The sequence below is a fragment of the Nasonia vitripennis genome, chromosome 4 (genome assembly GCF_009193385.2).
Source record: "Nasonia vitripennis strain AsymCx chromosome 4, Nvit_psr_1.1, whole genome shotgun sequence".
In the NCBI taxonomy this organism is placed as follows: domain Eukaryota; kingdom Metazoa; phylum Arthropoda; class Insecta; order Hymenoptera; family Pteromalidae; genus Nasonia; species Nasonia vitripennis.
Genome location: NC_045760.1, coordinates 16,139,462 through 16,155,556, shown reverse-complemented (window position 1 = coordinate 16,155,556; position 16,095 = coordinate 16,139,462). Strand labels below are relative to the sequence as shown.

Sequence of the window (16,095 nt, the reverse complement as noted above, 5' to 3'; positions counted from 1 at the left end):
TCTTTATACCTCACATCCTTCTCAAACATATCTAAGAAATCATCTGTTGTATTTTTACAGCAACCTGACGCTTTCGGTAATGATGTAAATATACACTAAATGTTAGCAAGTTCTGAAAAATCTGTAAATTAAATCATACTTGATATATACTTTACAAAATATTTACTAGAAAAATTCATAAGGCTTGATAAACAGAAACAAAGAAAGCAAAATGTATTTTAAATATTTATTCCTTTTTCTCATTTAAAGGACAATTTGTTTTTTTCTTTTTTTTTATTATAAGATAACATTATCCTAAGCATTGTTGAGGGTTTTGCGCCCTACCATACCTAAATTAATCTGTATATAACATTCTTCACTTCCATCACTTTACTGATTCATATTTTACTCAGTGTTCATTTCTTATAATCAAATACCTCATACACCTGTTTTCTCACTCGACATACCTTGCTCTGCATTACAATTCATCAAATTATAAAAATTTGAATTTTTAAACCTTGCTATTTTTTACATTTGCTTTGTCACCAATTTGTGGAATAACAAAGATTTTCATCGCCAGTGGCTTTATTCAAATTTCAAGCTTTTTTGTTTCTTTTTTTGATTCTTTGATTAAGTAATTAAAACTCTCTAGAATGAATTTTAGAAATAAAAAAAACTAAGTACTTGGCGTCATACTGTAAAGCAAAATATAAAAACAGTTTATATTGCTGTACAATGTTTAGCATTCTTTTATATTTTACGGAAGACCTTTGATCTAAACAAATACAAAATACAACAAAACTTCTCTTTACTCATTCCTTCTTATATTTACCAAATAGATTTTAATTGATACATACTAGCTAAACATCTTTTATTCTTATCCTGATGAAGCCGGCAAATATTTTGGACCGAAGGAATTATTAAATCACGACAAAAGATCTATAAATTTTTATTTTTATATTTATCAAGAAGGTATCTTTAATTTCACTTTTTCTAATTTTTTTGTTGTCATTTGTTAGATTTTATAAAAAAATTCATGGTTAAATTTGTCGCTCAGCCACTGGCGATAAAGTCGCAAAGCGAAGGTAAGTTCATAAGCGTAAACATCGTAGTGTTAATGTTTACGCTTGACGAGGGCCCTGCATACGTACTTCAACAGCGTGCTTTCAAAAAGTTCTAGCTAAATCACAGGCGCTGTGTCTAGCTATCATCTTCTCTACCTTACAGTTACGCATAGATAGATATCATGATTTTTTTATCATGATTATCCAAACACTCAAGTCACAAAATGTCTATTTGACAACACGACTGAACTAAGAAAAATTAGTATTTCAAAAGATGTCATAGGTAGGGACATTGCGGAGCAGGAAACAAAGAAAAGAGGAGCAATATTAAAAAATACAACAATCGCAATAGTCATATCGTACGCGTACATACTGGGTACACGCCGTATGACGAATGCAGGGCTCTATAGGGACCTCGAAGATAGATGAAAATATATACCTTGTAATTTTTTTAGTTTTCTTTTTTTTATGAAATGCAAAAACTCGATCTACTCTTTGCATTTCTATCCCCTACGTTTTAGCAAAATTAGATGATTGACACCTGCTTTTTTAACGTTTATCTATAGAAAAATGTAAACTGCACTCTAATTCAATCAACAAGAGTATTATTTTGAATCTGAATGTTTGTTTGCTCGAGAAAATGTACAAATATAATTAATTACATGTGTATTAGGTGTAAGTGTGCGCATGTGTGTACGCGTACATGTGTGTGTGTGTGTGTGTGTGTTATACTGTAGTGATTGTAAAAATTAATACAAATAATTGATTTTACAATCAAAGATCGCCAGTATATATCGTAGTCTATTTTCGAGAGAAACCCTTGTCAAGTGTTGCGTACAGAACTTTCAGCTGTCATTCCTTTTTACTTATTGATGCTGTTGTTTTTTTGTTTGTTTTTTTTTTTATAAATTGTCGATCGTCCTCTTTCATTGCGTGGGATACTGTGGTGGCATGGTGTATGTTACCATTGGCTGCTGTCCTGGTGGTAAAGGTGCAGCAGGTGTTGGTTGTGCTGTACCACCCTGACCTGGCTGCCACGTGCCACCTGCTGGTGTTGGCATTCGCATGCTATTCATGTACTGAGCCTGCTGTTGACCATAATATTGACCATAGTACTGAGCTGGCTGCAGAAACTGTCCCTGCATCTGAGGATAACTCTGCGGATACCAATAGCTCATTTGTTGACCATATCCATAAGCATATTGTCCTGCTCCTGATGTGGCCTACAAATCAACAATAATGATTTAATTTTCATCTTATCTAATTAAAGTGAATAAGTCTTTATTTTAAAATAAATAATAAAAGGTTATTAAAGTTTATTAATAATTAATTAATAAAACAAAAATATAAAACAACTAATAGAAATGAAGTATAAGTATTTAGCAATGCATAATAGAATTTAAGAAAAGTTTCAAACTATTTAAATAATTTATCCTAAATGCTAACCTGTTGAGCTTGTTGGTTTGCGTTAGGTCCAACACTGTTTGGATCACCATTTTCCTTGCCCCAGAAACATTTAACGACACTGCCGTTAATTTCTGTATTATGCGTTCTTTCTATGGCATGTGTTGCTGCTTCTTTTGTAGTAAATTTGATAAAAGCATAACCTTTATCCTTAAATACTCTTATATCTTGAATAGTACCAAAAGGTGAGAAGGTCTTTGTTATCAAATCTTCTGTAATGCCATTTGTGAATCCACCACAATAGACAGTGCAATTGGTTGGGCTGCTTTGGTTGTATACCTGTTTCAAATATGGTATTTTAATATATCTTATCATGAATATATTGCGCAGAAATTATTTTAAGCACAATAGTTAAAAATTAAGCAAGTTAGCTTGACACATAAGAATAAAAACAATTGTAAAACAGATTCTTCAGATCGTAGAAGATTATAATTTTGATTTGTCAATAGCAGATTTGGTAAGAGTTATGAAAAATTATTTTTTTGTTCAAGTAATGACACCTAACTTTTATCGTCAAAACTTAACTATTTTGTTTAAAATTGTTGAAAAAAGATTTGTCACTTATAAAATAAAAGTGTATCTATGTTCATTTCTTTTTAAGTATATTAATTATACATTATTAACAATAGCTTATTAGAGGGTCTGAATGTGCTTAGGCACAGAAGAACGTATGCAACTAGTGTATGCACATCTTTATTGTGCAAAGAAATTAATGTAGTATAAAAATTAAAATTTGGAATGGAATTAAATTAGTTTGAGGTATATATAAAATATACTAATATTAAAAAACATTAGTTACATACGCAGCAGCCTCATTCACCTGAGCATATGTAGATCCTAAAAGATTAAATAAAATTGTAAGGACCAATTTTCATGTCTTCTGTCTAGTTTCTTTGTTTGATTACGAAAAGGAATTATCAAGGCTACAAAAATTATATTATGAAAAATAAGAAAGATATCCTTTTACAAACCAAACAAAAAAAGCATAATTTTGAAAAATAACAGGTGTTTCAAGTTGAAAATAAGTCAAATAACGTGAAACAGTATGAAAAGAGCAAAACACCTGCTTGCCCAAATCAGACAAAGTGCGTAAGCAAAGCTCAGTGTCAGATTTGGCAAAGAGTTAGGCTAAGTTGAAAATTAAGAGAGCACGTCCTGTTTCAAACCGATACAATAACACTCCCGAAGCCATGGAATGCTGCGGGATAGAATGATTCAATGGCTTTGGGGGAAATTAAAAGTCAATCTGAAGTAGGACCAGCCCTGCAAACATGGATATTTTTGTGAGGCTTAACCCGAACAAACCCATCGTACAAGAGGAATGTTTGCGAAGGGAAGCAGTCGATGCTGAATAGCCCATTTATCGCCGGGGTCTGTCTGTCGCTCAGTCTCGTGATCGGATCGCATCGTGATGTCGATCACAGCCAACGTACCTCCTCGTAGTTGGGTTTGCTGTTGGCCGCATGCCTGGGCCTGTCCGAGCGCGGCGGTGGAGGCTTCCTCGTCGACCAGTTGGTCCGGATGCTGCGCGAGCCAAGCCACTGACCGTTCATCGCGGCGATCGCCGCCTCGGCGTCGCTCTTCTTGACGAATGACACGAAGGCATAACCCTTGCTCTTGAGCGTCTGGGGGTCGCGCACAATCCTGCAGTTGCTGATTTCGCCGAAGGGCGTGAAGGCCTCCCGAAGCGTCTGCGTCTCGATTTCGGGCGACAGGTCGCCCACGAATATGTGGTGGTGATTGCTCGTGTCGAGCTTGGGCTGATTGCCCGGACTCGTGGCCCAGTTAACCTTCATCTCCTTGTTGAGGAAGACGCGCTTGTTCATGGCGGCGAGGGCCGTAGCCGCGCACTGGTGGTTCGTGAACTCGACGAAAGCATAAGGATCGTTGCCGGCCTCGCGGATTATCTTGCATCCCTTGACCTGTCCGATCTGCGAGAAGAGGGCGCAGAGCAGATCCTCGGACACGCTGACGTCGAGGTTGCCCACGTACAGCGTACGCGGATTGCTCTCCTCGCTCATGCTCATGGCTGCTGTTACTACTGCTGCTGCTACACTACTTCAGCTGCCGTACTCTACTGCTGTCGCCGTTGATTCACGCACACACACACCTCGAGCTTCCTCGACGCAACGTCGCTCTCTCACCCTTACCTCGTCCTCGGAAGAGCGCCCTGGCTGCTCTCTTCCTTCCGGGAGAGAGAGGGAGAGAGGAAAAACGCGCAAGCTCGCTCTCTCTCTCTCTTGCTGCTGCTGCTTGCGCGCTCCCCTTTGCTGCTGCGGCTGGCCGGCGCGGCGAGAGACGAGGCAGCACAGCAGCGGCCACCTTTCTTTATCTCTCTCGCTCTCTCTCTTGCGCCTGCTGCTTCTCCGTCTGTCTCTCTCTGGCTCACGCTACGGGCGCTCGGTATGAGTCGTCGAACTCGTTCTCGCGTTCCTGGGAGGGAGCTGGAAAACACACACCTTTAGCCGCCGCCTCGACAGAAGATCGGCATCGAGCCCAACGAAATAACGAGCTGCAACACTTGGCCTCCTCGCAGTCCTCGCGACTTCTTTTACCTACTTCTATGTTTTATAGACTCCTTTTCCTCGCGCCGTTGCTCCGTTTCTGCGTGAGTAGCTGCAAATCTAGTCGTCTCTCCTGTCCCGTCTGTCTCGCTCTATTCCTATATTCCGCTCTCGCGTGCGTGTCCAGCGCAGCTATCCAATCCACCGCATACAACACCGCCGTTATATTAGCGCTATGCTGCTACTTATACTGCTGCCGATTTTCCCTCTTGCTCTATACTCTGCTGCGGCGGGCCCATGTGTGCTATACGTGCGCGCGCCTATATATCTGTCTTCTCACCATTTGCCAGGCGGACCGTTGAAAACCAGAGATGTATATATAGATATACAGCCATCGGTAGCCAGTCCACGATGCCACTGTTACACCCAGGCCCGCTACGTCATACTACCGCGACGTAAAATGGCCGACCCTTCGCCGCACTGCCGCACACCGACGAGGCGCTCTCCACTAGTACATCGTGGTCTACACCTACACGCACTCGACGGCGGCGGCGGCGGCGGCGGCGGCGGCGGCGCTACGTGTGCGTGTGTCTGTCGCCGTCGCTCGGGCTATCCGCCGCACGCTCTCTTTCTCTCTCGCTCTTCTCTGTACTTTTGCTCCAATATCTAATACGGAGGGCGACAAAACGCACGCAGCGGCCAGCCCGACAGCCGGCGAAAGCGCTGTCGCTTTTTAATTTCTCCCCGACTCTCTTTCTTCAACATTTATATAATCCCTCTGGGTGCATATATACTAGCGGTGATGACTTATGTCTCTTCGCATTATATTAGAGCGCCCGGACTGCGGAGAGCTTTATATGTCCGATTCGTGCGAGCGTAGTAAAGTCGGCGACAATTTCCAAGGGGCGATAACACAACGATGACGGTGATTTTACTAAAGCGTATATATGTAATTTATTTCTTCTCTATATATGCGAGCGTGGACTTTTCATCTACAAAGATTGAATTTTCGAAGCCCGCGCGCATGTTTTCTCCCTCGCACGAAACGTTATCGGCTGACTATTTTGTAATTCTTTTGTAATTCTCTCTAGTGCTGCCATCCTTGCGTCTATTTGCATTGTTTGTTGTTATTGCTTCGTTCGCCCGCCGTTTTCTCATACTTATTTGATCGGGCCCTGGAGATATACATACTTACATGGCGACAGCATGTGCTAAATGCGAGTCGCTCGACGAATCATCGAGAAGGATTTCGCACATGCGGCTGATGAGTAAGGATTAGTTTAGGTTCGTGTGTTTTTGTGCGAAAGCGGCTTTTTTTATTTGTACACGCTATATATATATGGCCGTTTCTTTATATAGTGTATATACATATAGAAAATAATGGGTATGTAAGCTCAAAGAGATGCCCTACTGCTTTTTTAGCAATTTTTTTTTTTTAATTATTACAACCTCAAAGGCGTCTTTAATTCTCAAGTTTAATTGCAATATAATAAAGAGTCTGAAAAAATAAATAAATCCTTATACTGTAAGTAATTTTTTTTATTCAAAAAAGCATCAATTACTTCAGTTATGGAACGTCAATATTATTTATTTGTGGAATAGTGGACCAAATTTATTTTGATTGGTTCATTTTATGTTTTGGAATATTATGAAAATTAATACGTTTTTCCGAATTTCGGCCTGATTACCTGCAGTTGGTAAGTGGTCCTGTACCCCCGTTTTTCGATCAGTTTGACGTCAGTTTTTTGGCGAATAATGAACAAACCCACACAATTCATAGTCCACATATATATGCATGCATATATATATATATATATATATATAATATATATATATATATATATATATATATATATATATATATATATATATATATATATTATATATATATATATATATATATATATATATATATATATATATTATATATATATATATATATATATTATATATATATATATATATATATATATATATATATATATATATATATATATATTATATATATATATATATATATATATATATATATATATATATATATATATATATATATATAATATATAATATATATATATATATATTAAACTGGTAGCTACAGAGCGAGCAACTGCACTTTGTGCTGTATGCGAGTTACCAGCAAAAACTCTTTATTTTTTACCTTATGCAGATCATTTATTAGGCTACACATTTAGGTAGATAATTTTTATTATAGCAGCAGTATTTTTTTAAGTCAGTAAATAAAATATTTGTGTTTATTATTTTAGATTAGAGCATGTTTTATACAACTTAGCCCAAAGTTTTTATCATCAAGAATATCGAATAGTAAAGAGTCATAGAGAACAATTAAACAAAAACTGCCCATCGATACTTATTTGCAAGACATCAATTCAAAATGGCTTTTCTGAAGAGTGAAGCAATTGTAATTAAAATATTGTAAACCAAATTTAATGTCAAAACTATGTTCAATTAATTATAAACTATATGCTGGACAAAATTTTAGCATGAGCAAAATTACAAGTTATTTTAAAATAAAATACGTATGATTCGTCTTTCAGTTTGAAGCTATTAATCGCTTACTTATACAATGAAGAACCTAATCATGCAATTATAGCCTATGCGATTTAACTAATTATAATAATAAATTTTTCATTTGGAAATGTGCGTGATTTTTTATTCTGCTTTCCTTTTTTGAGACAGTGGTAGACCTTTTTTTTTAATCAGAAACTAATTTATTATAATACATTCTCTTACAAAATTTTATAATTTTATTTGAAAAAAGAATTTTACAATTTATTACCATACAATTCAAATTTAAACATTTTTATAGGTTAAATTTTGAGCAGGTGTGTTCCTTCGTTTCAACTGCAGTCTGCTACAGTGGATTGGCATTACTGCCCAAAACGTTATGTTCTACGTAAACCCCTTGTAAACCCTAACGTATACGCTCAATTGTGGACGCAGCCTAAGTAGTTGCCATTCGAAGAGCAGTGTAAAAACATGGAGAGTCGCCTTTTTAACCACAATTTAATATTGTAAATAAATAGTTATCAAGCTTGATACTCATCATGTAGGGGATAGTGAGTTCCATAGGCATCAACGTGTCGATAGCCAATAATTGAAGAACCGTTAAATTTTTACTTAAACCATCAATTTCGTCCGAATGATACGTTGGAGGTTAAGCTAGCGTGGCTATTAATTTTAGTTTTGTATATATACATTTAGAAATAAAGAAATAGAAATTTTGTATAAGATATTTTATAAAAAGCTTGTTAAAGATGAGCATTTAGTGAACAGTTTTCAAAATGTCACACGATGAATCATGTCAAGATCGTCAAAATAACGAGCTCGAAGTTTTAAAAGTAAAATCGCTTTGTACTTTTGTTTTCTATTTGTTAAACGATACAAATTTATTATTTATCCTTCTACTCAATTTCAGTCAATTTTTGGAGACGAATTATGTGACTTTCGTAAAAATAAACAAAAGAAAAAATGGCAACCATTGGATATTGCTATAACGCTAACGCCACAACAAGGTATGTCTGGACCTGTGGAAGTTTATGCACAGGTTGACTTGCATGTGGCATGTGGAGACAATTACCCCAAGGAGTAAGTATTTTATTTTTTAGTGTTTACCAAGAAGCTTACAAATATCTTATATATTAAAAATAATTTAAACTTTTCCATAGTACACCCAAAATTCGGTTACAAAATAGTAGAGGCTTATCTGATCAACAGCTTGCACTTCACCTATCTGAATTAGAAGCTCTGGCTAAAGAATTAAAAGGAGAAGTTATGATTTTTGAACTGTGCCAACATGTACAAAAATTTCTTCATGAGCATAACAAACCTGGATATAGTAGTTTTTATGAGGAAATGGTATTGAAGCGTCAAGAAAGAATTCAATGTGAGTTGCAGGAAAAACAATTAAAAGAAGACAAAGAAAGACAGGTCTTGCAAGATGAAATTTTGAAACGTAAAGAGGCCCTCAAAGCAGAAATGCGTAACAGAAGGGAATCTGCTCGTTTATCTCTTGAGTCTGATCCAATCCTATCACAATCAATACCATCCTCGCCACATGAGAGAGTTAGAACTTATTCTAGAAGAAGATGCATGAGCACATCAGAGAGTTCTGAAGGTTCGTTATGTGAGCATAGAGGAACCAAGTTTCTACATTTTGATAACAACAAAGGGGAGCGACAAGTTCATCGGGGAAAATGTTTAGGGCACAGTGCAAAAGGATCTGTAGTATATGCAGGGGTTGATATTATTACTGGAGAATTATTGGCTATTACTGAGTGGACATTAAAATGTGGATCAATAGATAATCATGAAAATGGCGAATTGACAAATCTGCAACACTCAATGAAACAGATAGCTAGCATAGAACAGGAACTCAATCATCTATACAGATTACATCATCCCAATCTTGTACAGTATTTAAATATGAAGTACATACAGGATAAAGATAATATAATAATTTACACTTTACAAGAATTTGTGGTAATTATTTATTATTATTATAATTAATGTTTTAATTTGACATTTTTAATTTGAAATCATTAAAAATGTATTCCTTAGGTTGGAACAACTTGCTCTTTTTATTTAACAGAAAACATTCCAGTTGATACAGATATGCTTAGGTATTTAGCAGCAGGAATTTTAACTGCACTTGAATTTCTTCACGAAAATAACGTTGTTCATAAAGATCTTCGAGATTCAAGTGTTCATATTGATCGTACAGGTCTTATAAAGGTTTCAGATTATTCATTAGACAAAAGACTTTCTGATATATATAGAGCAAGCAGTTTAGCCAAGGTAGAGCATGATTTTCCTACAAGTCAAGGAAGGGGAGGCAAAAAAGCAGATATTTATAGATTTGGTATACTTTTGTTATCCTTAGTAAAGGGCTCAATAGTTTCAGAAAAAGAAATAGAAGTCGACTCATCATTGCAGGTAAATTTCAAGTATTTGTATTAACTAATAAGGGCTTTTAATATATTACAAAATAATCAAATTACTTTACCTGTTAGCCGGATTTAAGAGATTTTGTAAATAAGTGCCTTGTTACAAACGAACGAGCTCGTTGGTCAGCTGAGCAATTACTGCAGCATTGTTTTATACGTGCACCACTTGAGAGAGGATTGTCTCCTCCTAGATTAGATGGCAATCAGGAACAAAATCGGATTGAACCGGAACAAGAACCTGATGCAGATGTTCACTTTTATCTTCCAGCTTTTGGTGGACAATCGCGCCTTCAAAACGAATTCGAAGTAATAAGATGGTTAGGCAAAGGAGCATTTGGAGATGTTTTCAAAGTTAAAAATAAGTTGGATGGTGGTATTTATGCTATAAAACGAATAAAGTTAAATCCTAAAAATAAACAACTAAACAGGAAAATAACGCGTGAAGTGAAATTGTTGTCCAGATTAAATCACGAGAATGTGGTGCGTTATTATAATTCATGGATCGAAACCGCTAACATCGATGATATGACAAGACATACACCATCTACTACACCATCAATCAAGTTTACCTCCACTACAGAAGATAAAACATCAAGTGTTGGTGATGTAAGTTAACGTGATTCAAATTATTTTGCTTCAAGTTTTTTTAAAAATACCTAATCCATCTAATGTATATTATTTTATTTATAGTATTTAGGAAGTGAAAATGTAGAAAAATTGGCCCCACCTTTGCATGACGTTGAATGGAATGCTTCTTACGGATCTCGCGCGAGTGTTGCGTTGTCTGCAGATAGCGAGGAAGACAATAGTGATCATTCTGATGATTCTGATCTTAGTGATGACGATTGGGCTTTTATGTAAGTTTTGAACATTTTCTATAAAATAATATACATGTATATGTATATGTAAGTATGAAGAATATTCTAATCTTTTTTTTTTTTGTTAGTATGAGAACGCGAGTTGACTCTTCTGATAGCATAGAATTCGAAAGAGATGGTACTTCTCAAACTTCGGAGTCTGTACAAAATTCTCAGGACCTAGTTGTAGAAAAAAATAAAAATGAGACTGAAAATGACGAATCTTCAAAGGAAATTCAAGTTATGTTTATACAAATGGAATTTTGCGAAAAGAGCACATTGAGAACTGCCATTGATAATGGGCTTTATGAAGATGAAGAACGAATCTGGCGATTATTTCGAGAAATCATTGAAGGCTTAGCACATATACATCAGCAAGGTATGATTCATCGAGATTTGAAGCCAGTGAATATTTTTTTAGACAGTAACGATCATGTAAAGATCGGAGATTTTGGTTTGGCGACAACAAATATTTTATCTTTCACACAAACACTGGAAGCAGAAAAAGAATCTCAAATAAGTGATAAAGGTATTGAACTTTTTCGACGTGTAAAAAATTATCCAATTTATTATTGACATTGAATTCTTAATAAATATCTTAATTTTTAGGTGTCAGTTTTGATATGGATGATCTGGGCTCAATGACTGGTCAAGTAGGCACTGCTTTGTATGTTGCACCCGAGTTATCCGCGCAGGCCGCAAAAGCTATATACAATCAAAAAGTAGATATTTACAGTTTGGGAGTAATTTTTTTCGAGATGTGTTATAAGCCACTTACGACGGGCATGGAGAGAGTAAAGGTTCTTTTGAATCTTAGGTCCAAAGATATTGTTTTACCGTCTGAATTGAGTGAAAGGGGTATGACGAACCACATTCATATTTTGCGGTAATTATATTTAATATGCCGAGCATGTATCAGTAAAGATAGAGTGTACTTACTTTATATTACTTTGTCCATAGCTGGCTCTTAAATCACGATCCAAGTCAGCGGCCTACATCACAAGAATTATTATCTTCCGAGTACTTACCGCCAGCTCAACTTGAAGAAGCTGAACTTCAAGAAATGGTTCGTCATACACTATCTAATGCTCAGAGCAGAGCTTACAAACATCTCGTTGCTTGTTGCTTTGCACAAGAAGTCACGCCTGCCGAAGATATAACATACGACATGAATTTGCCAGCTCGAAATACGACAAACTCGTTACTTCCAAAATATCGATTTTTCTACAACAATATCAAGACCAAAGTTGTTAATGTCTTTCAAAAACATGGAGGAATAAGCATTAATACTCCGCTTCTCATGCCCAAGTCTGGTCCACTTTATAGTACAACTGATAGTTGCGTTCGACTAATGACTCGTACAGGCAGTATCGTTTCCATACCGCATGACTTACGTGCACCCTTTGCCAGATACGTCGCTTGGAACAATATTTCTAGCATACGTAGATACGCAATTGAAAGAGTCTATCGAGAAAAGAAGGTAAATATATCTATAATTTTCATTAAAATAAATAGAAATGTTCATCACCTTCAAACCTTTCCTACTCCACAACACGTTTTTAATAATCCTTTACCATTATATGTCGCCTTGTTTTTCCCATTTCTGAAGCAGATCGAATCACTTAATGCGTTCTCGTCAGGTTCACGGATTTCATCCCCGCGAGTTGTACGAGTGCGCCTTCGATATAATTAGTCCAATGCCAAACAATCTGATGGCCGAAGCAGAGCTTATATTCATCGCCTGGGAAATCTGCAACGAGATACCTCAGTTACAAGAGCGCAACTTTACTGTACGCATCAACCATACATCACTTTTGCAAGCCGTTCTTATGTATTGCGGCATCGAGCGTGAAAAATACCAAGACATCTATTCTATATTATGCGATGCGCGAGATGGAAAATTTTCGCGATTTCAAGTACAGACGCATTTGATCAGTTTGTGCCTTACCGATCAGGCGATGGAGACGCTATTCAACCTCTTTGAGACTGAAAGTTCAGTAGCCAAGATCGCCAGTGTATTGAAAACTATTACAAAAAGAAAAGGTGATGCGGCAGCTTTGGCTAAGGAGGGGCTTAGGGAAATCGAAATTGTCATTGCCAACGCAGAGGCTTTGGGAGTTAAGGTAAAAATATTTGTTAATATAGTACTCAACGTATATGTTAAATATTTCAAGTTTTACAATTTAATAATTTATTTTCAGTGCCCTATCACAGTGGTTCCACTACTTGTACACAATATTCAACAACATAGCGGCATAATTTATCAGATCACGTGCGAAATCAAGAAAAGGCGCCGGCGAGGTGGTCAAGAAGTCATCGCAGCCGGTGGTAGATACGATAAAATGTTGGCATCATTCCGACAAGTGTTGGAACGCACGGGTATGGCTAGCAAGGAAACCAAACAATTTGGTGTTGGCATCAGCATCTCCTTGGACAAACTAGCCAGTGCTGCTTGTGAATTGTCAGAGGATCTTTGTCGTGATAATAAATTCGCCATCGACGTGGCGGTTTGTTGCGTAGATGGAGTTCCTCGACGTGAAAAAGAACTTGCCGATGTGTTGCGTGAACTTTGGTCGCTCGACCTCAGAGTCACTTGCCTCGATTTTAGCACCACCGAAGAGATATTGGAGTACTGCCGAGAGAATGGCATCAATCATGTGGTGATGTTAAAAAGTGGTGAAAAAGGTAGCCTGAGGATCGAAACTTGGGAAAGGGACAGGTTTCAGGGTCGCAAGATCAGCATTCAGGTCAGCATTGCGTCAAATCAATTAAAATTTATTTGTCTTCTAAATATTAAGTGAATTTGATTATGTATATTTGTAGGACGTAACTGAGCACTTTCAACGACAGACTGAAAATGTGCTGCCAATCACTCTGAACAGGTCTGAGAGTAAATTGAGCACCAACACAGAGCTGATGGTATCGTCAAATCCTCCTGTTAATGTTAATATAAATTTCATACTCTCGGACCGTGATAAGTTATCCGGCAGCGGAAGAAGAAGTTATAAAAATGCTATGCAAGCACAAATGTCTTCTTACTTGCAGAGGATATCACATAAGGTTCCTATTGAAGTATTTGCGGTTTTTTTGGACATGGCAGTTGTCCGAACGATTACTAATTTCTTGGAGATTGATGAGAATGATCAAGACTTTCAAAAAAGCATTCAAGTAGTAATAGACAAGTGAGTTACTATATTTATTATAAATTTTTTTAATTTTTCATAGGATTCTGCTGAATGCGTTATTTAGCTTGATTCCATGCAAAGATAGTAACATGAATAACTATGACCAGTAATTGTTCAACAGTTAGAAAAGAAGCTGATTTTACAGACCACAAGCTTATATTTCACTAGAAACAAAAAAATTATTTGTTTTTATTTATTTGCAAAAAAAATAAACACAAATAAATAGGAAATTTAAAAAGTCTTTAAGTATTCGATTATCTTTTTTTATTATTGTCAGAATATAATTGTTTATTATTTTTACAGGCATCAACGTCATAAAAAGTATATTAAGCAGATCTGTGACGAAATGTGGGAAGCTCGGAATGATAAATCACGCCCTGTTTTGATTCTTTACAGTTTATCAGATAGTCAATACATGACACTGGTTTGAATGAGAAATGACAAATGTACAAAATATTGATAAAAATATACACATTTATTTTTACGACGATAAATAATTGTTTTAATTATGTATAACATAATACATATTACCTAATTCAAAACAAAAACTCAGTCAACCTTTAGAATTTTTATTGGAAATTTGTTTTGTTTAGAATTTTTAGATACATACTTTTTATTTTCACGTTATTCTCTTGAAGCCTATGAGTAATTGAAAAAGAGATTAAGTATGAGGTGATTCGTCTATTTCATGCCTGTTGACCAGATTTTTGTGGGTAATACATTCTTGTTATTGTTATGATTATGCTTTCCATTTAATGAGGTTAACTGCATCATGCATACAAACTCTTATAAATTTAGGGTGACATTTGCCCTCTCTTATCTCGTGCCATTGTCAATGTGTTATCTAAAGCACTAATTCCATCGGTCGTCTCGTCTCCCTTACTAGTGGTTTTGAGAGAATTGTGATTCAAATATATAGATTCAGATATGTGCGCATGCACATATATATATATATATATATACCCAGAAAACATCGCAAGGCAAAATGCAAGCAATTTGAAGGCAACATGACGTCGCGCACGCCGCGCACGAGCGGGCAAACTACCCCGGCTTTTTGACGTCAAGTTGCGGTCAAATTGCCGAGCGCGCGGATCGCGGCGCTGTACGCCGCGCAAAATGCCGGCGTGCACGCCGTCATATTGCAGGCATATTGCGGTCATTTTGACAGCGCGGATGCGCATTCGGCGAGCGTTCCTAACCTACAAATCTACAAATAAAGGCGCGCAAATTCAAAAATCTACAAATTTATTTATTTTTTAATTTTATTATAACATTAAAACATTTTTTTTAAATACAACAAGTATAAAATTATTTGCCAATGGACATCAGGTTATTGAAGTAGTAAACAGCAAACCTGTAAAACAAATAATGAATAAATATAATATTAAAATTGTTATTATAATATATAATTAATATATTCAATAAACATTTACCTGATGTATAGATTAACTAGTACGAAAGTGGGCTGCGGATGGATTGCAAAAGGAAATCCTGAAATAAATCAAAGAAATTATATTAATTTTTTTTTTTGGGGGGTGGTTGGAAAGGGCCCCGACCTCGCCCTTCCCTGTGAGGCTCATCCCTTGAACCCTTAAAAGGCACCGAAGCTCTCCAACCTTCTGATGAACCTCCGTCCGTGCGATGATTTTGTTAATACACCTAAAAAATATAAAGTTTATTCAGTTTATGATTATAAGAAAGGCTAACAATATAAGAAAAGAATTTATAAAGTAAAAGACAAAGTTATTGCATGATTCAATAATTCAAAAAACAGTAAAAAATAATAGCATCATTTAATTTCTTATTATTAATTTTAATTTAAATCGAAAAAGAATTTAAAAAGCATGTCAATGTATGCATTCTGAAAGGTTCTTGACTAGTGAAATTAATTTTCTTTTTTAGATTGAGGTCTCTAAAATTTTACAGTTATTATAAAACCTATTACAAAACTATCTACCGTAGCAGATTTTATTTAACTTAACCCTGTGACACTGTTTACCTGAACAACCAGACGCGCAAACTGGTAATGCGCCTCTGGCTTCACAGGTAAACAGCCACACAGAGTAGAGGTAAAT

The 16,095-nt window shown here is 36.2% G+C and overlaps 2 protein-coding genes across 3 annotated transcripts; one reads left to right on the top strand and one right to left on the bottom strand.

Moving 5' to 3' along the window:
- Window positions 1-212: 212 nt before the first annotated feature.
- LOC100115331 (nucleolysin TIAR) lies at window positions 213-5,726 on the bottom strand. Of its 2 annotated transcripts, none has more exons than XM_031929644.2 (4): window positions 5,067-5,726; window positions 3,941-4,951; window positions 2,490-2,786; window positions 213-2,266 (listed from the first exon to the last, which is right to left on the bottom strand). In XM_031929644.2, the coding sequence occupies exons 2-4, from the start codon at window positions 4,532-4,534 to the stop codon at window positions 1,970-1,972; spliced, it is 1,188 nt and encodes a 395-aa protein (XP_031785504.1). In that variant the 5' UTR covers window positions 4,535-4,951; window positions 5,067-5,726; the 3' UTR covers window positions 213-1,969. The 2 variants fall into 2 exon arrangements, with proteins under 2 accessions (XP_031785504.1, XP_031785505.1); XM_031929645.2 differs by having other exon boundaries at window positions 5,063-5,719.
- A 2,247-nt stretch (window positions 5,727-7,973) lies between these two features.
- Window positions 7,974-14,504, top strand: LOC100114072 (eIF-2-alpha kinase GCN2). Its single transcript, XM_031929694.2, has 13 exons — window positions 7,974-8,373; window positions 8,451-8,620; window positions 8,701-9,514; window positions 9,593-9,967; window positions 10,045-10,584; window positions 10,669-10,835; window positions 10,925-11,364; window positions 11,445-11,721; window positions 11,796-12,315; window positions 12,476-12,958; window positions 13,037-13,582; window positions 13,659-14,017; window positions 14,324-14,504. The coding sequence occupies exons 1-13, from the start codon at window positions 8,317-8,319 to the stop codon at window positions 14,448-14,450; spliced, it is 4,875 nt and encodes a 1,624-aa protein (XP_031785554.1). The 5' UTR covers window positions 7,974-8,316; the 3' UTR covers window positions 14,451-14,504.
- Window positions 14,505-16,095: the final 1,591 nt, after the last annotated feature.